The 25,116-nt window shown below is 37.9% G+C and overlaps 1 protein-coding gene across 1 annotated transcript in view; it reads left to right on the top strand.

Annotated features, from left to right (window-relative positions):
- Positions 1-25,116, top strand: part of LOC139692064 (uncharacterized) — a 102,616-nt gene that overhangs the window by 58,138 nt on the left and 19,362 nt on the right. Inside the window, exons 4-5 of the mRNA XM_071590093.1 lie at positions 21,609-21,734; positions 24,058-24,297. Of these exons, the coding sequence (XP_071446194.1) occupies positions 21,609-21,734; positions 24,058-24,297 (366 nt within the window). The remainder of the gene's footprint in view (positions 1-21,608; positions 21,735-24,057; positions 24,298-25,116) is intronic.

Genomic DNA, 25,116 nt, shown 5'->3' with positions numbered 1-25,116 from the left:
GATGACACGAATAGTTCAAATGTTTACGAAATTATTTCAATCGTTCTGGTACTCGGATACCTTTTGTTTAGTTAGGCGTTAACATTCCAAAGATGAAACTTTCATAATCGGCCATTAAGTACCTTTTTAATTTTAAGCAATACTCATTTTCCCTGAACAATTTTCCTACCACCACATTGGCAAACGTGCTTCACCAAAGAGTTCGTCTATCTCTTTTAAACTCCATTAACTTGTTTTCCAGAACCATCCTTTAATACGCAGTTGATATCCATGCTTCACAAACGTTGAAGGCCGTTAAAATGGAGGCATATGTACATGTAATATCCGCCTCAGCAGGCCGCCAAGATGGTGTGTATATAGGAAAGAGCCCCTGTTGGTCCAATAGAAAATCAAGGGAATATTCCGGAAAGATTTGGGGTCGTCCATTAAAGACGTTCACGGTTTTTGGAATCTTTTTTACCCCCCCCCCCACCCCGCCTCCCCGTTCCTACAATTTTACGACATCCGTTTTCATAGGCTGCAAGAATTACTCTTCGTGGGACGTTTAAAATTTCTATCACCCCAAAATTGCAAAATTACCTTTTTTTAATTGGTGGACTTATCTACTACTTATCATGATGACAGTATTGGTTGATCATGTTTAACGAATTTATTGATTCAGTAATGAACCGAAAACTTAGGTTAAGCTCATGAATAGGATCGGTCTATAAGTTCAGCTGCTCCTTATGTACCTCATTGACAGGAAACTTCCCTAAAATGGATACAGTAAACAATGTAACATTGTAAAGTAACCATTTTAGTGTAGCAATGTAAATCTAATGCAATAAGCAATTTTAGTATGGTAGAATTCTTTCAAACCTTATTGTATAGATAGAATTACTAAGGCCTATGAATGATATAAATATTTATTTATTTTGATAGATTGACGGTCATAAAAAACTGAACCATCCCTAATTTTAATTTTACAATATCTATAACAAATGCCTTCCGTGATCGATCAAAACAATGCTCAAGTCTATCTGCCGACATGTAATTGAGCCAATTTTCCTCTCATGCCTCAAATATCAACATTGAGAGAAATTATCGAAGTGTTTGCCTTAGCGCAAAATCCTACTTTTAAGAATTGCTTAAGATTTTTTTTATTTCATTAAATTACCATTTACTATTCAGTATTAGGTTATATTTATACTTCGATTAATAAAATTAGCATCGTAGAAAATAAACTACTTACAAAAACTTTCTACTTCAGCCAAATTATTGCGTTTCTTTACAATTTTAAAGCACTGTAAGTAGCTAGAGGGAGAGAGATTTAACTACTGGTGGGATCAAGTTACTTCTTCAAACATAAATTTTTTTTGGTTGATAAAGCACCATCTGTGGTAATGTTCATATGTAATCTCGTGGAAAATACCGTGCCCAAAGATAAGTGTTTGCAGGGAAAAAATAATTCAACCGTGATTATTGTCACTCCTTTTCGAATGGACATAAAAATGTTATTCTTACGAGGTAAACAGCTCGCTTCTGGTCGTTATGATCGAGTGTTTTTCATCGCCTTGGGCGCAGGTTAATTGCGCCCGGGCGGGCGTTTCAGCCGGGCTTTGTAAGGAGCATTTACGTCGCGGAATGAGATTCGAAGAAAGTGTAACTTCAGTGCCAATTCCGTTCGAATGGCGACCCTAAACTTTTAAGCATCGCGACCGAACCTCATCCCGCAAACGACTTTCCCCTTCCCCTCACCCCCCCCCTTTTCATCCTAAACCTCTCTTCTCTTCACACGCCTCTTGGGACCCCCACATCCCAAAGACGTCGTCGGCCCGTTTGCTCACCTCACTCCCACGCCTTCTCTCTCCCTCTCTCGGGTCCCTCCATCCGGCGGCCTTCATTCCCCGCGTCAAGTTCAGGACTTGGGAGTCGTTTCAGCTGTTTAAGCTGCGGAAACGAGATAAATAAAAGGAAAGGTTTGAAACGGAGCGCCTGCATTTTCGTTGGATGGAGTAATCGTGAAAATTAATTTTTTTACGAGGTCGCTCAAGTTGCTTGTTTCTCCGAGAATACGACGTTTCGATGTTGATTGGGACCAACAGGCGCGCCTTATTTCACGCGAAAAAGTGGATCGCCGGAATTATGAATTTCTTTTCGTTTATTACGTATCTGCTTCTCTCTTTGCAGCAGCGAATTGATGTACACGTGCTGGAGCGTTCGACCTATATTTATAGTATTTAAGGTAATAAATAAATTATATACACGTTAACCAACGCATGCATCCACAATTATGTTAATATTGAAACATATTTCTGTGGTATCTTTCTGTACCTGCATCATTTTTCTCCTTGAAGAGGAACGAAAGTTTCGACTTATACTTTTCGTACGAAGTTTCAACCAAAATCATTTGAAATTTTTCACGAAGCAGTTTTTATATCCCTCTGAGCTTTCATCTAATTTCAAAGTTTTAAAATCAATTCTCAATAAATATTTATTGTAAATATTCTTAATAAATTGGTATGTGTACGAGGGTGAGGTGAAACGTTCTCGCCCTGACACAGAGATGGCGTTCCAATCAGTGAATATTTATAATCCCTTCATGGGTGAACGTGTCATTAATTCGCCAGGCAAGTTTCATATTGCTATCTCAAATAGTTTGTTCACGCGTATTTTTGCAGAAGACGTCTTTCGTGTTTTTCCCCTTGAGCCAAAGTTCAAGGGAGATTATGTAGAAACAAAATCATTTTTTAACAAAAGTCGCAATCTTTCATTGCCAGGCCGAGAACTTTATACTCGTGGTTTTTTTAGGACTTTAATAGATGGTTTTATAGTGGTGGTTTAATAATGGTTGATGAAATTTATTTTACACCAATTTTTTTCACTTCGTTTTCCTAACCGTGCTCATATATACCCACTTAATAATTATATTCAAGTTGCAGAGCAAGATGTTTTGCCGCATGGTAACACGTAAAATATCGTATCTTATCTCACCGCTCAAATAGGAGGCATGCAGGTAATTTAGAGATTTAAAAAAAATCAAAAACTTGACCGTTATTACATTTTTTAAGCAATTTTAAATCTCGCCATCATATACATTTAGTGACAATATTGATACGTGCATCATGCCGAAAGTTAGTCATCGGGAGGAGGTATTATATAAATTTCATGATAAATTTTTGAAAAATTACCAATACGTCTGGAAGGAAACACACGATAGAGTTGGGGGATGGAAGCGTGATGTTAGGCGAAAGGAGAGATGTTTGGGAGGAAGAATGGTTTAGGAATAAAGAGGGACGGCGAAGAGAAAGCTATGCAATTTTCAGCTGAAAGACCTTCATGAACCTTAACGCCTGGTGTTAACATCAACAAAGCCTAATGAACATATGAAATTTACTGGGAGAAACCGACAGTACGAATGGGATTGCATCATGATTAAACAAATGGTATAGTTTATATTTAGAAACACATCGGTAAACTCACACAAATTCTCTGGAGCAATTGGAGATTTGGGTCATAAATTAGATCTTCTAAAAGGAAGTTGAAAATTAAGGAAGACTAGGAGGATTTCGATAAATTGTATTCCAGAGAATAGAGGCCAAAGATATCGTGTAAAGTAGGAGGAGACTGTTTGGGTGGAGCTTCTTCGAAACCTATGAAACCTTCGAAACTCTATGAATCATTCGGCAAATAGGTAGTGGAGGATGATTAGCGTTGGCAGTGATAGTCAGGGGAATAATGCAGGATTTTCTGTTATCCTTGGAAATTTTAAAACCATACTAAGGGAATTACAAGAGTTGTATAATATAGGATGAGGTTGAGCTGGGAATAAAAGTTGGAGGGAAAGGCGGGCCCCTTGAGCCGTACGATGTTGCCTGATAACGCTCTCTGGCCTCACGTGGCACTAAATATAGGAACAAAACGCCAAAGCTCTGAATGGCACACCAACAAGTCTCCCAAGACCAAAGGCTAGAATGAGCAACTCGAAAGTGAAAACAATACTCGTCTTTTTTGTCAGTAAAGGAGTGGTCCATAAGGAGTTTTTGTTCCTCAAGGATTGGCAGTTAACACTGCCTACTTCGTGGATGTGCTGAAAAAACTCCGCAAAAGGGTCATCAGGACGAGAAAAGACATCTCCGCTACCTGGCAACTCCATCACGACAACGCGCTATGAGTCCTCGAGTTCCTGGCCAAACACAAGGCGCCAACGTTGCCCCACACCCCTATAATCTTGACGTTCCCCCAGCAGACTTCTTTTTGTTTCCTCGGATAAGGCAGCCCTGAAAGGAACCCGTTTTTCGACCATAGAAGAGATCCAATCAACCGTGACGAAGACCTCGCAAGAGGTCACCGAAGACGCCTTCCAGGTCCAGGTACCGGTCATGGCAGATTTGCTGGAAAAAATGCGTAGAGGCCCAAGGACAGTACTTTGAAGAATTTTAAGTGTTTGCGCAAATCTGGTCAATAAACTACAGTAAAAAAATAATTACATTACTTTTGGAATTCTCTCTCTATTTATGGATTAATTCCAAATATTATATTTACACCAGCCGCCGGAGTTGTACACCTTACGTGATATTTGTTGGAGATCGTTGGAAAAATACTATTAAAAGGCAGATTGCCGTTAATGATGAATAATTATTCATAAAATATGCTAGGAATATTTGTTTATGGATGTACCGAACTTTAGGTAACAATTTCCAGTATTTTTGGAATAGCTTCTCATTTTATCAAATGTTCTGTAACTATTTCAAAATTACCTAATCCGTATTTACTTTGACGAACGTGAGTAAAAGGTAAAGACACAAACAGGGGATGTATCAGTGATATGTTGTCAAACGATTAAAGCTTATATCTGTTAAACACCCCGCATCATATTGGAAAATACTCTCAAAATATTTTAAAAACACCGCTTGGATCATTAATGGCTCTCGGTAAACCAGCCGTTAGAGAAAAATTGAATTTCGCGGTTTGTGCGTAGTACAAGCAGTTAACAGCTTAAATTAAGCAGGAGATAATTTAATAAACACCTATCTAGCTCAATAGTTTGGATGCGGGAATTTCGTAATACGTACGTGTACGGGAGTATAGTATTTCCATTAAGCATTAAATTGGCACAAAGTATGGGTACGGAAACGAAAAGGAAACCGAAGTGCATAGTAACTGGGTTTGGGTTGAGTGAGCGAGGGTGCGGAAGAGACGAGGGATGATAGAGTGTGTGTGTGTTGTCGTAAGAGAGTGAACAGCGATGAGAAAGGGTTGAGAGCGAGATGAGTCCAAGCGGCGGTGGCGAATAAAAGAAGCCGGGAGAGGGAGACAGAGAGAGAGAACGGTGCTACCAAGAGATCATCAGTTGAAGAAAGAAAGAAAAATGAATTAATTCTTTGGATGGGAGGTATTTTAGGTGATATTAAACGAATGTAATCTTCAGAACTGAAGATTTATTTTTAAACTCGTATATAAGGTCTGTCCCAAGAGTGACATATGACATTTTTTCCGGATGGACGAACGGAAGGGCTTTCTCTGTCTGGGTTCGAGGGAGGAGAGTCTCAGGAAAGACAGGAGGTCGGGGGCCCTACGCCATCAATTTTTGCGTGAAACTGGAAAAAAAAACGGGAAAGAGACTCATTACATGCACAAGGCAGCTTATGGGTTGGGTTGAACGGGAGTTTTTGAGTGGAACAAGATGTTTTGGGGTTGTAGAGAAGATGTTTAAGATGCTGAACTTTCTGGACTCCCTTCGACCTCAAAAAGTGACGAAAATCTTCCAAGAGTTAAGGTTTTGTTATACAGAGATCGTAGATTAAATGTTCGCATGGTTTTTGATGAACTTCGGACCTCTAAAAGTGATGTGCACCGAAAACATGGGCATAAGACAGATGTGCGCGAAGTTTGTGTCGCGAGTTCTCTCGAACGAGCAAAGGGAAACTCGCGCGTGGATCTGGCAAAAGGTTCTTGGCCATGTGAGTGTGAATCCAAATTATTAGGTAATATCCCGCGATACTTTTTCCTCTTCCTCCACCTCGAACTCGTGTTGGAAGGATCTCACCATGGCTCGGTGGAAGCGTTACGAATAACAGGACGTGAGGAGGGAGCTTAGCAGCATTCACGGCGCCGCCTTCCAGAAGGAATACAAGACATGGCAAACCCGTTGGCAGCGGTGTGTGGACGCACAAGGGTTCTACCTCGAAACCTTTTGAGCGATTGCATCAATACTGGCCATACATTTATTTGATCGACTAAGTCCTACTACTTTTAGGACCTTGTAGTGTGAATTAGTTTAGATGGACAATCAGAGTTACTGAAAGAAATATTAGAGCAGCCTGACTGAGAGTAACTCATGGAGCGAAGGTTACATGACGGATTGAAGCTCTTGCATGAATTGGATGGAGGTCTCTTCAGCAGTTATGTTAAAAAAGGAATTATTAGACCCATCGTACTACGGTAGGAGAGATCATGTGAATAAAATTAGAGAGATTAAGTGTAGAACAAATAATTTAAGATGTTATTTTTTCCAACAACAATAGGGGATCATAATAACATTGTTCGACCGCGGTAGGGCCATGTTCGGGTAAAATTATTCTGGTGTGTATTCACACCCTGCCACACACCCTGGCGGTGGCTAACAGAGTATAAATAAATAAACCCAGTTATGTTAACACTATCAGTTCTTACTGCTTGATTATTACCGGAGATATATTTTTCAAAGTGACTGGATTTGATTCTGTTTAGAAAATAATGAGACTTCGCGAGAATCAATCGTTTGAACGTTTAATCCCTTATACGTTATGCCGGTCAAGAATTAAGTAATTAAATATTCACTTTGTTATGCGGTGAACAATCTTTTAAACTGTCGGGTTTGTGAATTTGGCTTCTAGAGATACTGCACTAAGTATAAATTCCAGAAAAGGCGAAGTATGCCCGTCTCTTTGAATGATATCTGGACAAGTCTTCGAATTTTTCGTTTGGTTGTTTCTTCGTGAAACTCATTTTTTGTCATTCAAAACTTTAAATATAGAGTAATTTCAGTTTACTTGTACAGCTTTCTAATATCTAAAGTCATGTCGCATTTCAATAAATTTTTGAGAATTTTAGCACAGTCGGAATAAATGTTTAGACTGTGCATAAGTCAATAACTCACGATTAAAGAAGAAGACTTAATTAAGACATTTCAATTTGTTGGAACGAAGGAGTTCTGAAGTTGGAGACAGAGACGAGGGGAGGAATAGCAAGGAAGCAGGAACTTGGAGAGAAAGAGAGAGAGTTGGAGGGAAAGGGAGTGAATGAGGGGGAAAGTTATTTATGCGTCTGGATATCCGAGCTAAGGAATGGGCGGTTGCGAGGAAAGCCGTGGGAGGAGCAGAGTTGAGAAGGATGGAAATCGCTGGATTAAGAGACGGGTGAATGGGGGAGAGTGCCGAGCTGTGAATGTGAGGAAGCCTCGGTGATGAACGCAGGAACTCGAGTGAGCGAGTGGGGATTCCGCCAACGCGCGGTGCGTGGGAGGGGACGGATTGAAGGTTGAAGGGCGCTCGGGAGGGGAGGCAAGGGGCTGTTGCGTGGGCTTTTAAAGGGCAGAGAGGGAATGGATGGCCTCCGAAAAGGGAAACAGGATATCTTCCGCCGGGTGGGGACAGAAACAAAGATTTCAATTTGTGCCTCGTTCAAATCCTTGCGAAACAAACGCCACTTGATTCCCTCACACGAAAAATAATCCTGGATCAGATGAATGAGCACTTTTTTAGATTGCCGTATTACGGTTATGAGCAAAAGCTCAAGAGCCTGCTTGACGGGATGAAAGAATATCATTAATTTAGTAACGGCACACCACTTAGCTTCGTGCCACTTAATCTAATAATCACATTAAAAATCCGGCTTCAACGCAAAAAAAGTAAGCGAGGTGATAGAATTTAAAAAATATATAAAATTTCATAAAACGTTGTTGTAGGACGTAGGGCGGCGAATAGTTGAATAAATGCGGTATCAAGCTTTGAAGTTAAAATTGAACTCTATCATCATCAATTTACCATTGACAAACAGATGATAGCACTTTGATCATTGCTCCCCAGTAAATACTACGCAAGGCTGGGTGGTGGCCTCAGATATATAGGTAAAGATGAAATGATTTTTCCGACCTTACTAACCCGGTAGATGCAGCACTGCCAATCAATCTAAAAGCCTCGGTTGATTGCTGACATCTATCGTTATTTTCGTCTCATGTATTATGAGAGTAGCACATCAGTATAATTACGCAGTTTGAGTTCCCCAGCGGCAAATTACGTTTACCGTGGTACCATTGAATATTGTAAAACAGAGCCTTGTATCTTTCAATCATTCTAAGAGATTATTTCTAAGTTTTATAATTAGAAGTTTTTTCAATCGTGTCATACAAAACAAGAGCAGTTTGATTTCATAGTTTAAGTTCTCCAGCGATAAATTATTAAAGTACAATTGAATGTTCTAAAAAAGGAGTCATATATCATGATATAAATCTATGTTCAAGTTCTGAATTGAGTTAAACTTCGCACGTTAAAAATCACGCTTAATATAAAAGCTAATGCATGCGTATTACTTTCCAAAGGATAGCAGATAAGTGTACTTGATAAATGTAATAAAACGGTCAAAGAGAAATTTTATCTGTCGTGGGTTAGGCCTCATTTAGAATATGCTACAAGTATATGGGATCCTCAGGAAGTTGGATTGATTGCCAAATTGGATTTCCAGCGTAGAGGAGCTAGATTTGCAAAACTTCGTTATGATAAACTTAGTAGCGTATCTAAAATATTAGAGCAGCTAGACTGGGAATCACTCAGGGAGCGAAGGTTTGTTTAAAAATTGAAGCTCTTGCATAAATTAGAAGGTATCCGTAGCAGTGATTAGCCAGTAAAAATAGATATATTAAGTGTAGAAAATATAGATTTAAGATGCCATTTTTTCCACGAACGATAGGGGATCATTATAACATTTTCCTATCATGGTAGGGTCATGTTCGGCTAGGGATTATTCTGGTGTTTGTTCACCCCCTGTCAGACACCCTGGTGGTGGCTTTCAGGGTATATATAAATTAAAAAAATGAAAATAATTTTGGAAAAGCTCCAAAATAAACACAGAAAACTTTTCGAATGAATTATTTTCAATCGGTAACGTCTCAGTCGTTCATTTTGACCAGAGGAGGCTGATATCAGTGACTTGGACCATGATGATCACACCGTGGAGGGAAGTCCTCGTCGAGTAGAGGGCAACCACCGCAGGTCGGCAGTCGGCAATGCCCTTCTCGATCGAGGAGGAAGAGATACGGGAAGAGGCCGCATATCTTATCAGTGGGGAGGGGACGCGGGTAAACGGTCAGTAGGAGTGGAGCAACGGGAGGACGGCGACATAAAGGGAGACGGCGAGGAGGTCGTTCTAGGACGAACCGCTCCGCATGCGTGCTCGGGGCTTTAGAGTGCTCGCTTGGGGGGGACGGGGGTGAGGGGGATGTTGTGGAAAGGGGGGCAGGTCGTCGCACCCTTTATTCCGCCGCGAAATTTAAGTGGGTCGGCAGTGCGCGCGCGTGTGGGAGGAAAAGGGAGCACTAAACGTAGGTATGGAAAGAGGGCAGAGGAGATTATGGCGATGAATCTTCCGGGGGGGGATAGGAGTAGGAGATATACAACTATATAGAGCATGGTGGGTGTGGTGTGGTGGAGACGAGGGATGGTGGGGGGGTGGAGAGATGAAGTGGGAGAGCAGGAGATTCTGGCGGACGCCGAGGGCTAAGGAGGACCGAGGAAGTGATTAAGGGAGAGTGAGCGGTTTGGCCTGGGAGAGTAAATATGATCGCGAAGAGTGGGTTAGATTGATGGCTGCGTGGGCGAACAGGAGACGCAGTACTTGAGGGAGGGGAAGGGAGGGAGAGGGTGGGGTGGAGGGATGCGTGGAGGGGTTGGTAAGAGGAGATGGTAGAAAAAGGAGGGAAGATGCCGATAGGGAAATGAGCTCGGCACGGAAGTGTTTCCTTTTTCACGTGCGAGGTCGTCAGCGCAAAGTTGGCGAATGAAAAGGGAGCACATCAATATGCCGGGACCTTTTATCAAGTATGGAACAAACGTTGTTGATCTGTCAGCCATTCTTAATCACAACTGTCGTTTTTACTGAAAAATTACAGCAAACAAAAGTCAAAGCTTCCCTCTCTCGAGACGTCCTCTCGAGAAATAGGATAAGGACACGGAGAATATTTTTATCGATTAAATAAGATGAAATCTTTAGACTGTCTTGTGTAAAGTGTAGCGCGTGAATCATTTAGTTTTTCTCAAAATTTGAAGGAAACCGTGTTAATTTCTTCACAACTATTGACGGGGTTTCATTACTTAAAATAAAACTTTGAATTTCGGGTCAATCGTTTGATTCCTTGTTCTTTGAATCGATTGGAAAACTCGAAGGGAACATAATGTGAAATTTTAACAGCTTTGTTCATCTTACCACACACACGTAAACAAATTTTTCTTTTAAAATCGTCACCAGTCATATAAAAACAATAATAAGCTTAAAAATTTTTGGATTGCCTTATCTTGTTAACGAAGGACAAATATTTCCTAGAAATGTGGTCGTGAAGGAAATGAGGATTCATTTTCTAATTAGCTTAAGGTAATCTTATTTTTTTTAATAGTCTATCTATAATACAAATGATGGCGTATATCATGCGTGAAGTCTCTTGGGCTTTGCACGCGTGTGATGTTCGGCTTTGCTTTAGATTGAGCAGCAAGGAATACAGGGAACAGCAATATGGAATGCTTAGGAGGACAAAGTAAATTATTGGGTTTCACTGTTATCAGGATACCTTGTGATAACTTGCGTTTCAGAGGTTTCGTGTCGAACGAAAAAACAAATAGCTACACTTCTTTACGTGTGAGCTTTGTATAATGAATTCAAAGCAAGGAATTATTTGATATTTAAATTCAAAGGATTGCCTGGAGTATATTGAGATAGTTTGAAAATTATATTTGTAGCAAATATATTGGAGCCGAAAATTTGTTATCAATCGCCATTTCTGTTTTAGATGAGGTCATATGCGGCGAGAGTAAATTCTGTAAAATTTGATTGAATTACCGTTCTGGTATACATCTCAACACGAATAGAGGTAAATAGAAAAAACAAGGTTTATGAAGCCGTGAATTGCAGAAGTAATTACTAGGATGACGGATGAAAGAGGAAGATGAAAGAAAGTGAACTTAGAATCGGAAAGAACAAAGTGCAAATAATTAAACATGAAATGGGGCGAGGAACTAATAGTGCAAAGTTAACATAGTGGGAAGAGAAATGCTAAATGTAGATACAGGGTCCGTTCAATAAGTATTGGGACAGGAGCCAAAAATCAAAATTTATTGCATTTATCGTTACAATTACTTAATAATCTTCAAAATACTAGTAGTACATTCCTCCTGCATGGATACACTTAGTTCAGCACGTCTGCCACTCGGCAAAAGCCCGCTGGAAGTCGGTTTCCGGAATACTGTTGAGAGCCTTTGTCGTCGCCGCTTGAACCGCCTCGATGGAGTCGAACCAATATCCTTTGAGCTCCTTTTGAGCTATCATTTGAGGTAAAAACGTTGCCGAGAAAATCTTCATATTCCTGGACGCAGTGACAAATTTCCTGCGAAATTTCCACCCTCGACATTTTTCGTTCCTCGTTCAAGTCTTTCGGCACCAGCTTCGCGCCCACTTTCCTCATCGCAAAATCCTCTGTTACAATAGTGTGGAAGGTTCCGACTGAAAGGCCGGTCGCCTCACTGATAAGGGCGATGGTTTAACGATTGTCAGAGTCCAAAACGTTTTCACTTTGGCCACCTGAGCATCGATTCGAGAGGTCGTCGGTCGTCCGACGCGGTGCTCGTCTTCGATAAGCTCCGGGCCTTCCTTAAATATTTTGTGCCACTCAAAAACTCTTCTGCGGCTTAAGGCATCATCTCCATAAACGTATTTAATGAGTTAATGGGTCTCCGACGTGGATTTTCCGAGTTTAACGTAAAACTTCACAGCTTAGCGTTGCTCGACGGTGCTCTCCATGCTGGCGCGACGACACCACAAACAATCACACGTCACAAAAATTCACCTCCTCTCCCAAAGCATGTCCGGAGGCGATTGAACTAAAGTGTGCCTGAGTGGTAGGGGACACCTCTACCAAGTCGACCGGTCGAATCCCCATCCACCGCTCCGTTGAGGCTACAGCGAACAAGTAACTATAATTATCGTACGGACCCTATAGTTCACAGACTCAAGGGTGAATTGGGCTACCTATGCAGTAAGCTGAAGAAATTCTCAGGTTGTTAAATAGAAACTCCGTTTACAGTATTGGATTTACGTGCAGCGTGTAAAAGTTTGGTCTTTAGTTAGTTAGGCCTCACAAGTCCAGTGTTACGTAGTTCCAGCTAAAAAATAAAAATAAAACATGAGGCATTTGAACAAAACATAACAAATACACCATTAGTCTGTAGACTACTGCCAATTAAAAATTAAACTTGACAAAAATCGTAAGAATAAATTCAGGGAAAATGTAGTTTCGAGACATTAATGGGCCTAAAACAAATATAGTGTTTTTTATGCCCATTATGGCAATCCGACCTTTTTTTCTAGTCTTATTTTTTACGAGAGCTAGGAGTCCAGTGTCTTGTTTAGTTTAAAATTAAAATATTAACTCAAAGGAGTCAATTGAAATTAACCAAGTAGTTGAACAGGTATATTGATTATTTTGAAAAGTGCAACTTTGAAAGTAGTTCTTTATCGACAAAGTAAAATATTTATCCCATTTAACGCATACGGAGCGTGAACTCAGATCGACATTTTTTTATTTAAAAAATGCAATGAGCGATTTTAAGCAGGGGATTCTGAATTTGGGCAGAGTTTTTTAAATTCTGAACTGTGAGATGCAGGTGCTAAGGATGCAGCTTGGAGGGAAATGGGAAGGTGGGAACCTTTTTGACTAGAATTCCGATTAAGGCCAAGTGGCTCATTCTTTTCAAGTTATTTCATTATATATATATATATATATATATATATATATATATATATATATATATATATACATTCAAACACGAAATACCGCCAAACGGCGAATAAATACTCATATATACAGATCTGTTTCTGTATATATGAGTATATATATATATATATATATATATATATATATATATATATATATACATATATATTATATCCTGCAAGCCACGGCCAGGGTCTATGGCAGTGAGTGAATACACCCTAGAATAATCCCTACCCGAATATGACCCTACTGTGATATGACTATGTTATTATGACCCCCTAGCGTTAGTGGAAAAAATTACGTCTTTAATCTATCTGTTCTACACTTAATCTCTCTAATTTTATTGACATGCTCTCTACTACCGTAGTACGATGGGGGTAATAATACATTGTCAACTTCACTGCTAAAGAAACTCCCTTCCAATTCAGGCTTAAATCTGTAATTTAACCGTCGCTCCCCGAGTGATTCCCAACCTGGCTGCACTAATATTTTAGATGCACTACTAAGTTTATCATCATAAAGTTTTACAAATCTAGCTCGTCTACACTTCACGCGATCCAATACGTTCAATTAATCTAAATTCGTGAGGATTCCATATACTAGCAGTATATTCTAAATGAGGCTTAGCCAGCGAAAATAACATTTCTCCTTGACCTTTTCATCACATTTACGTAGCACTCTTCTAATAAATCCAATTTTTTTGTAAGCTTGTCCACTGTATGTGATTCACCCAAGAGAGATCATGAGTGAGGGTAACGCCTTAGGTATTTATTTGAGTCTATACATTCCATTTCGGCGTTACTAATGCTTTATGGTGGGAATCGCTCTTTTTACAAAAAATCATGAACACGCACTTTTTTAAGTTTAATTCTAATTACCAAGTGTCCCAACAGCGTTGCATAGCATTAAGGTAATCTGATAAAGCTGCTGTGTCCTCAGGATCACGGATATCACGATAGACCTCTGGATTGTCGGAAAATAATATTGACAAGTCAACACCTATCCGTCTCCACAGTTCATCCTCCCTTCCCACTCTCTCTCTCTCTCTAGGTGCCGTAATAGTTTAGCCATAGGGTGTACTAGCGGTGTCTTGCATTTTCATGAAAATTCTCTTCCTATCTGGCTGCACTGTTAAACTCTTTTCCTGAGGGAAACCTCGTGAAGTTGATTCTTTTTCCTCAAATAAATGAAGAGCCATATCCCAAAACCCTTCCGACGTTCAGTTTTGGCGCTTCTTAGGGTTGATAAGGCGTAGAAGAAATTTCCACACCGAGTAGTGAGATGGAAAACGTCGAGAGGGAAGGGAAAGGGGAAGTTGGAAGATTGATGGTCCCGAGTGGAAGTCGGCCTCTTTAATGGCCATGGGTTGTATTCGAGGGAAGATGCAGAGCGGGCATCAGGAGGAATAAGGCGGAACAATTTGAACAGAAGATCATAAAATGAAGGCGGGAATGGAAATGGGGGAACGGATGGACCCTCTTTGGCGAGTGTGAAGGGGTTTGTGGGGTTGTGGCGGGAGAGGAGCCGGGGGTAAGGAAGGCGGGAGTGGGTCGGATAAAAATTAAGAGAAAATTTAAGGAGGGGCTGTGGGATAGTGGCGAGAACACCTGATGGCTGATTGGCTCCCCTTGACCGAAGCATTAGCAACTTTCAGCTTTAGGTCTAGCCTTTCTGAATATTTAATGATCAATTTGGACCTAAAATGAGAAAAGTTAGTTATTTATGTGAGCCGAGTGCTAACTGTGGGGTTTCGTAAAATTTCGCATCAAAAAAGAAATATTATAAACCTATTTTATAACATTTGGCCGGCACAATAGGACACAAACAAAATTGATAACAATTAAAAGGACCCTCACATTGTACCTGTAGATTGCTTGAGCTTTCGGGCTTCTCCGAGGCCTTCTCCAAGTGTGACTGAAACTTTTCGGAGAGAAGTTAGGGGTTTGGAGGGGGGTGGGAAGAGGAAGGTGCAGGGAATACTGGGAGGAGAATTAAAGATGGTGGTTAGGGGTGGGAATTTTTAAAGATCGGAAAGCTAGTATTTATGCGGATTCTCGAGTTCTCACCTCTATATTGGTGGCTGAATTGGGTAGGGATTCTAGGATATATTTTTCCAAAAATGTATGCCTACGCACTTTTTCTAGTTTAGTTCTAATTTCGCGTCAGCGTTGTATAGTATTTAGGTAATCTAAACCCTAAACTTGGTAGTTTTTTTCCTTCCAAAATTTCCTTTAGAAATGTTTTAAATTTTAGTATTAATTGACATGCCTACGAAATATATTTACCATATGCCTGGGCATGCAAACATTTTTTAATGGATGGTATCACTGAATTAAGCTGCGTTTGGGGAAAAGATTCCCACTATTATTAATCGAGCAATGGGACTTTGGTATTTTTTTCTAAATAATAGACATTTTTTTAATTGATTCATCCTAACACGGCAATCGCATCAAAGAAAATATATACTACACTCTTTGAATGATAACATTTCATCCCATTTATTTTGAAGAGCAAAGAAGAGAACTAAGGAGGATTTGTGTTACAATTAGAAATGATGGTTACTTGCGGAACTTAGAAAATGCCAGTAATTAGGGTAACGGAAAAAAATTCGGAGAAGAAAGGCATGCATAGTTCTTAATTTATAATAATTGAAACCAAAATTACTTGTCTACACTACAGGTATTCTATTTTAGTTTTTAGCAATAAAGTGCGGGGGAACAGTTATGAACAGTATTCAAAATAATAAATAATTTTTGCCTATGTAGGTCTCACTATACTTTTTCGAGAGAGCGGTGGCTTCAATCTACCAGCTGAAAAAATACATAGAATTCCTTAGAATTGCAGTAGCTTTTTTAGGATTGCTCAACTATCTGCAGAATAAACATATATGAATGGAATTTTCATTTATATTGGACCTTTTTGTCAATAACCAGCAACAGAGTTGCATAATTAGTAACTATGGGAAATTTCACCAGCCGCATTACGATCAAGAGGTATTAAATAATTTTAAATACAGAGAGAAAGGATGTGTTGATTTCGGTTCTCAATTGCTAAAATTAAATTAAGACTCAGGCTCTTCAATCAGCTATAGATATATCTTCAACAGTTTCAGGCGTGATTTTATAGAAGTAAATGATATCTAGTAGTGTATTAGATGTCATGTTTTCTCTGTGCTCATACAATACTGTGTAAAAATACGAGCAAAACCAGTGTCGTGATGATGTTTCAATTGGGTGTTGAGAGCAAAGGTTCTCCGCAAAAAAGCAGAATTTTTCCACCGTTTCATAACCATGGAAGAAACATGGGTCCATTGCTTCACACCCGAGACAAAAGAATAATCGTAACAATGGAATCAAAAGGGAAAACCCCCTCCAAAGAAGGCGAAGACCGTTTCATCTGCAGGCAAGATCATAGCGTCGATTTTTTAGGATGAGCGTGGAATAATTTTCATTAACTATCTTGAAAAAGGAACAACTATCAACGGCGAGTATCATGCGAACTTATTGCAACGTTTGAGGGAAGAAATCAAGCAAAAGCGGCCGCATTAGGCTAAGAAGAAAGTGTTTTTTCATCAAGACAATGCACCAGCTCACAGTTTCGTTATTACAACGGCCAAAATTCATGAATTAAAGTTTAAATTGCTACCTCATGCACCCTATTCACCAGATTTAGCCCCCTCGGATTATTTTCTGTTCGCAAACTTGAAAAAATGGCTCGTTGTTCAAAGATTTTCCAATCGTGAAGAAGTGATGTCGGCAGTTAATGGCTATTTTGAGGAGCAAAGCAGTTCTTATTATAAAAAGGTTATCGAACTTATTGAACATTGCTGGAAAAAATGTTTAAGGCTGAAAGGAGATTATGTTGAAAAATAAATACATTTTTTTCCAAAGGTTTTGTGTTTTCTTTGTCGGGTCGGGTACTTCTGGGATTACCCTCGTTAGTACTTCTCCATTTCAATTTATCTACTGATTTACGAGAGGTTGACATGGTCATTTAGGCTGATATTCCCTTTTATTATTGGAAACAATGGAATAATTCTCCGTTTGTTCGCTCGAGAATCCTCATTCGCGGTAATGTCATAATATACATTATCCAAGTGATATAATGGTTTGCCAGAGTCTTTCTTCCGAACGGAGAGGAAATTTTCCTCCCATAAACTACAAAAGGTGGAAATTGAGATTATTTTCTGCCTTTAAAACCCATAGCTTCATCATCCTATCAGAGCCTAATTGATTGGATAAAAGTGAATATGAATCTCCTGTTGACTTTTGTGCTATCTCTCACCGATAATTCTCTGAAATGGCGAAGAAATAAGCATCATGGGTTTTTTTTAGAGGAAGGAATTGAATGGAACCATATCCTTAAGTCTATCTTGACAAGAATGAAGAAAACAAATGGCTAATGATAATGGTCTAATGTCATAATGGTCTAATCTGCGAATGTATAAATTGGGAATTCTACTTGAGGAATTACAAATCCAATTGTAATACAATTATATCGTATAAATTCTACAAATGATAAACGGAAGAGAAAACAACCACACAGAGAATTTATAAGGAACAAATAACGTCTAAAGGCCCAAGAAGGAAGTATTAGGAATAAAGTAATTTTACAAAAATCTTGCGATTTCGTGATAATTCCTTAGGAAATCGAGTGAAATAATATCAGTAAAACTTAAGTAGGTGCCCCTTTTATGGAGACGCCATTGTATATTATGCGCATACTTGTTCAAGATTATAAAATTATACACACTCTTTTTAAATACTCCTTTTTATGCGGCAATGGCAATTACTAATGCTTCACTCTTTTGCCATGGTACTCATTTTCAAATCTGAGAATAATTCTTTTTCTAATATGTTAGATTGCGGAAAAGGAAAACGATAAATAATCTATAATTTTTTATTGTTAAAAATTATAATACTGAAATAAAATAGCTATTACATAATCGAAAAATGTTTTAAATAAACCTGTTCTGCTCAGTCTTCTTTTTTCTTCAGCTTTCTACTTTAACCAGAGCAATGGGTGACAGTAAATAAATGCATAAAATAAATTTCTTTGGTCTCCTGGAGATGAAAACGAAAAGCATTTCTTATTGTCTTTATTACTACCATTATATTTGGCCTTTCAGAGAAGGAGTTTGGCACTTCGCCAAGCCACCAATCATAAACGAGAATTAAGAGGCACCCCCAGGCTCAGGAATTTCAAGTGACGGTCAATACTAAAAGAAAAGATGAGGCAAAGGGTTGCTATAATTTTTGCTGGTTTTTCTGAAAGCGGCAGATATCTGTAACAGAATAAAAGATAATCGTCTCGTTCAGTTGAATCGTATAATATTTTTGCTGTTTGGCTGCCCGCTGTCATATGAACTTCTACACTTACGCATAGAAATGTCTTTAGTATTAGAAATTAAAAATGTTAAAATAAAAGAAACTACTTTAAAAAGGAAGGAGAACGAAAAAGTAATTCCATTCAGTCGAATCAATTTTAAACGTCCTGGTAAATACGATATACTCTGATGGGACTAAAATAATTTCAAAACTATATTCAACGAGGAAGCGTATTGATGGAAATTAAAAAAAATTGTTCGAATACTTTAAGGTCATATTAGAATAATATATTCTAAATATATGCCCTGAAACTATTTATTTTATTTTTATCTCTCATATTCCATAATTTTCTCTACTTGCGAATTTGAAAACCTTTCTTTATACTTCATTCATTAAATTAAATTAAAATTAAATTAAATTCAATTAATTGAATTAAAACCCTCCTAAATCTTTAAGGCGACATATTTTTGGCATTAGGCTATTATTAAATTCTTTTTTAGATTCTAGCGAACTTAATGCATTTATTTCTTCCCAAAAAATGCATACATTTTCTTTGTTCCACCATAAAACATTTAAGCTTTACTGAAAATTTCTAATTGTAGTTTCAAGCCAGTATTGTGTTTACTTAGGTATAGAAGAATAATTTTCTTTATTTGTTGGGGATCAAATTTAGTTTTAGGTTAATAAATTTGCTCTATTATTCCTAACATTTATGGACAATTGATCGCTGAAACGTGTAAATTGATATATTTTACAATTGCAAAATTCATTGTAAATTGAATTTCAACCTTAATTTTGGAATTATATTTCCACAATTACATTTAATGGCAGTACATAGTCGTTCTAATTTAATTTTGTCACTGGATTAGAAATTGATGGGAAACTTGAAGAGATTCTTCAGACATGACTGCAATCAAAGGAGAAGTATTTCCATGAGTATAATTCAAACAGGAATCTGAAATAAGTACATTAAAGTTTGCTAAATATTATCTGATTTGAAATAAATTAGTAAGACAATTAATCGCCAAGTTCATATCAAATAAGTTAATGCTACTGATTAATGGTAACTGAATATAAAAGCTGAATTAAAAAGAAGACAGAAACAATATGAAGAATATGGAAAAAGACTTGACGTTGATGATACACGAATATAAGCGAAAGGTACCAGGGGAGATAATTTTTTAATGCATGTTGATGTGATAGTGCACGTTTAGTATTTAACTTTACCAATATCAACCCCGGGACATGCATACCGAAAAAGCCCAAAGTTCTTTGTGATTTGATTTGAATCTCCTGAGTGGAAAATTGGATCAACAACAAAGTGACTCTTGGTCTTGGTTCTTTTAGGGACTCTTGTCCAGAAATTAACTTACGTTTGGAAATAAAATATAAGCCTCGTGACGAGACAATGTTTTATTATATACATTGGAAAGCCAAATTGTTAAACTCTTTTTCTTCTTGGTCGCCACTCAAATTGAGGCATTTATCATTATGATATAGAAGCTTTTCAATTGCGTCCATGAATAAATCTACCGCCATACAATATAACCACTTGTTTATATCAGCATGCGATTATGCTTTACTGTCCAAGTACTGTGTTGCAAGCCTTGTCTTGCGAGATATCCGTGATCGAAAATCAGCGATTTTAACGAATTTTTTTTGTTGATTTTCACAGTCAGTTCACCCTGTTACAAGGTTACACCGACCGCTGCGGTCCTCGTCGTGAACATTGTTGCGGCCATTTATAAACTGAATGCACCACCGCCTCACTCCGCCTTCGCTCATTATTCCGTCTCCGTATTCCTCATAAAATTGTCTATGAATTCAATTGGCTCGTGGTTTTTTGCCAGTAAGAACCTAATCACAGATCATACATAATCGCGGGATTTTCTATCGCAGTGCACATTTTAACAGTTCGCAGTGATCAAATAAGAAGAATTTGAGAGATGTTTGAGGCCGATACTTTGTAGAAATGAATCTGTAACGCACGAAGAAAGAATCAAAGACTTTGCGTTTCTACAAATTCATTTCTGTGGATACGTAAAGTCTTTGATTCTTTATTCGTGCGTTAAAAGTAGAAGAGCTACAGTCTGCACTTGACCACAGCAAGGTACTCACCGAGAGTAGGGACGTTTAGATACCAATATAGTATGGTGGCTCTAACCCTACCCACCGCCACTCTAGACCAAAACGTTACTGACTTTTTGATCAGCCCTAGTGTATTCTCAACGTATTCAATCAAATCCATTCCTCCAATGACCACATTCTGACTTTTAGAGAAATCTCCTCATAAAAGGTACGAGTATTTTTACTTATTTTTTATTCGGAGCTATAGTAAGATATTCATGACCAATCTATAGGTATAGTATCGGAAGTAAAAACGGTTAACGTTCACGACTTAATCAGGCATGATGATTTCCCAGGATCAATGATAAAAATGGCCAAATGCGTGCTCTAAATAGTTTGGCAGCTTATAATTATTCTCTTGACAAAATGTGGAGAGAAAGTTAGTTCGTGATTTACAGTAAACGTTACGGTCGACCCAATATCATAAATAATCTTAATGCTATCAAGTTAATGTATACTCTTAGTCAGTAGCGTCACCTTCTGGGAACGAAAACGTTTGTCCCAACTTAGGCATAAGTATTGTGATAGTGTAGTGACCCAAGAATGACACAGTGCTTTTCAAAATTTCGGCCACCATATTTTGATTATGAAACAATATTAATTGCGAAATCACTAATATGGTTAATTGCTAAAAATAAAATATCCTGAATTATATACCAGTATAGAAATAAGTTGAATGCGTTGCTACGCCATTACTGTTGATTAACGAATTAATTCTTGAAATAACTCTAATGTCAATTTAGTTTTTCTAGACTCAATGGAATAATTCTTATTGCTAAACAATTAATCGAAAAGAAAGTATATTTTTTAAACATTTTAATACTACAAGCACAGCATTTCTGTATTTTATTACGCTTTACATTAATGAGGTCAGACGGTTTATATCTCTCCTGCTAATGGGGCTTTTATTTAACGTTTACTTAACCAATACCCTTTTCTTATAAGCCATGCTGAGAAGGCCATTCTCTTTTCTATGAGGAACTCAACGGAAAGGAAACGCCCTTTCCCTGGCCATAAAACAGTCATTCAATCTTTCCAAGTACTAATTCTCTCTTTCCTCTCTTTCTCTTCTCAAATGGCGTCACTTCGTGGGTCCACATCATTTGATCGTCGCCTATATGCCGGACGAAAATGAACGACGCTATCGGTCGACGCAGCCAGAAGATAAGCTCGGAAGAGAGTAGTATAGCCGAAGTCTTGCAGTGGTACAACTCAGTCAACGCCGCTACCCTTGATCACATGACCAATCACATAAAAGAGGCGGACAATAGTGGAGTATGGAGGTAGGTTTTTAATACCTGTCTAGATATTGTACGGTTGCACTTTGCTAAAATTGAGATGTGTTTTTTAGTCCCGCTAAAGGGTTAAAATAAGCATGTGGAATGGACAAAAATATCCCTCTCTCGAAATAATTGTTCCTTTGATTGGAGAATCATTGATCCATGCTCATTATTACGTTTAAATATTACTTGTACATCAATATTTTCATTAGTAGCGAAATTAGTCCCTCAATCACCTAATTGAATTTCATATGTTATCAGTCGAAACGTCGTACAGTTTTCTGTATATTTAAAATATTGCTGTTAAATTAAATTGTTCTGTGTTAAGTCCTGAGAAGTAATCTTAAACTCGGTTATATTGCCTTGGCATTGATAATACGAAAGACAGAATGCAAATTTTAGAATTAATTTTTTAAATCCATATTCTAGCCATATCAACTTATATTTTAATAAATGCTGAACGAACAAGTAAAACGAATCTTAAAATTCCAAGTAATTATGCTTTGAATTGACTGTATCAAAAAATACTTTTCATGAATGTTAACGTATTTTATAAAAATTATGATTATAATAACAGCCTCTTTTAGCACTGAAATAAAGCCTAGACGAATTCATTGATCATATAACATAATACTTCCGTTTTATTGGAAGAAAATTTGAATTTAAGATGAAAAATATCTCATGGAACAAAATAGATTGCTGGTGCCATTCTGTGGAATGCTCCCTTGTCATTAAATGCCATCTTCCAACTTTTCATTAGTACATACAATTATTTACAGTTTATAACAATTTCGTTATTCTGTTATTTCGCGGGAATACATTTCCAAAAGTATTAATACTTATAAAATGTTTTCCTCTCTCACCGGAAATAGTTAAAGATCGCAGCAACAATCGAAGGATAAAGTAACCTTTAACCATAGAGGCCTCATTCTCATATATATATATATATATATATATATATATATATATATATATATATATATATTATTTACACATATTTTTATTTTAACTCCATGTACTCACTTGTTGTGCGCCGTTGAATAATGAGTCGCTAATTCCGGTTGTTATGTGGTATTTTTAAAGTATCGTCATAACTTCATTACGTTGCAATTTCCACATTTTCTAATGACTTTTTTATTTTGATAAAATTCAAAAGAATGTCACAAAGAAAATAAAATTGGCTTTCACGAATACGGTCAGGTAAAGGATAAAGTTCTAGTAATAATTTTGGATTATCCAAGTACTCAAGAGGAATTTGAGATGGTTCAAGTTCACGGCAGTTACATCTGTGCTCACGGAAAATGGCACGAGTGGCAATTTATTCCTTTTAGTTATTTGCGCCGTTGTCATAGATATATTGTACTCAAAAGGAACGGGTGTGGTGAGATCACGTACGGGCTCAGTCAGCCAAACCGGGAGTGTTTGATCGCCCGCTTGTCTGCATCCATCACTTCTTCTCCCTTTCATTTTTTTCCTTCTCTCCCCTTATGATCGAATAGAAGGGGTAGTTTATTGAGTCGGGGGTGGAACTGCGCGATCTTACGATATATTGACTGTCAAGTGCGATACAAAAATTCAATATTGTATAGCAATTTTGAGATACTTCAATACGACATTTTAATGCCACGAACTAAAATTGCTGTCTGAGGGAAAACTCATTTTAAGTATTTTATTTAGATGTAAAACATGGAATGAGGTTAAATATATAAAGCGAATGATCATAAGAGGATATTGTTAAATAATCATAATATGCTGAATTTATTCATATCATCTACGGTGACCATATGTCCAATGTGCCGTGTGAAAACAGCATTGTGCAATATCACTGTTGTAATGCATGGACACTTTTCTCCGTAGCAAAATACGATAAGAAAATAATCCTCTCCTGTCCATGACCTCACTGTACCCTCAATACTTGATTTCGAGAATGGTATCAGATTGAGTCAAAATAAAATATCAGGGTGATTAAAAGTTTTAAAATCACTTTCTGCTATTAATTGCCTTCACTATCGGTTTATTTTACCGCCAATATTCATTAACTGGACTGTAATACACCATAGCTCTAAGCATTTTTTCTGGAGAAATCTTTTCAGATCAATGCATATATTTTATATTTTATTGTAATGTTTTAAGTTAAGTTTTAATTAAATTATTATGATTTCTACTGAAAATTGAGTCCAAGAAAAAACTTATTTGAAGAGATAATGAATTCGACGTTATAAAAAGGGAAAATATCACTAAATTTTGAATTGTCAACTCAAAATATACAGCTGCAGCGTTTGCATTTGAATTGAATAATGGTACCACTTTTCTCGATGTCCTACAGGTATCTTATAGCATTCAAGAACCTTTTGAGAAGCATAGAAAACGGTGGAATATCAATGGTGTACGGGATAAACTTCTTCGGTCGAGGAAAGCTACCAAGCAGGAACTACATTCAGTACGTACGACACGACGCACTCAGCAGTGACCTCTTGAGCGGGGCATTGAACTTTGTCCCATCTCTGCATTCAGCTTACCAGAATCTCAAAATGTCCATGAAAGGTTTCAGCGAGGTAGAAAATAGGTATGTACTTTAACAGTCTCTTGTAATACTTGGGGAATCGAGATGGTGCCGGGGATAACGTACTGGCTTCCCACCCAGAGTTCCCACCCCGCCCGCCGGGATTTGAACCCGGGCTCCCCGCCCGTGTTCAAATCCCGGCGTTGTTGAATATTTTTCAGTGGTATCTCGATCCCTACTTGAGGTGCTTTGTGGAGGGCACTTTGAGTGAGTACGTCGGATGGGACGTTAAGCTGCGGACCCCTTGGCGCCTTTAGTAAACAGTAGGCTAATGCCGACGCCGGGTTTCTCTCCACCCTTCATCCTTTCCTGTCCATCCCCTATGGCGCAAATGACCTCAGCTGTCGGTCGCCTCCCCTAAATACTAATACTACTTGTAAGACTTCGCCTTTGTCATCAAGCTCCATATCTATAATCCGAAGGCAACCTGTTAGAAACATGAACAACATAGGTGTTTAAATTGATTTATGCTTTAACAAAACGAATATTTACCTTAGTTTTTGAAGTTTCAACACCAAAAAAAAAGAAACAAAAGAACGCAGAATTTGCAATAAATGACTATATTTTGGCATAAATATTCCCAGAAGTATTAGTTTTTCATCGATTAAAATTATTCGAGAAAATTGACTTAAGGCACTGTCCAAATGTTTCACTCAAAAATTAGGTATCATCACCACCATTGATTTAAAGTTACTCCCAGTTATATCGCCTCTCTAATCATTATTTCTTAATTTTTTTCACATTGGCTAAAATTATTTTTCAAGCTTTACCAACACAGATAGATAGACGTTTTTAATTGAGAAAAACGGCGAAATTGAGACA

The sequence above is a fragment of the Hetaerina americana genome, unplaced genomic scaffold (assembly GCF_022747635.1).
Source record: "Hetaerina americana unplaced genomic scaffold, ioHetAmer1.1.p SCAF_4, whole genome shotgun sequence".
Classification (NCBI taxonomy): domain Eukaryota; kingdom Metazoa; phylum Arthropoda; class Insecta; order Odonata; family Calopterygidae; genus Hetaerina; species Hetaerina americana.
This window is presented reverse-complemented; position numbering and strand designations above follow the sequence as displayed.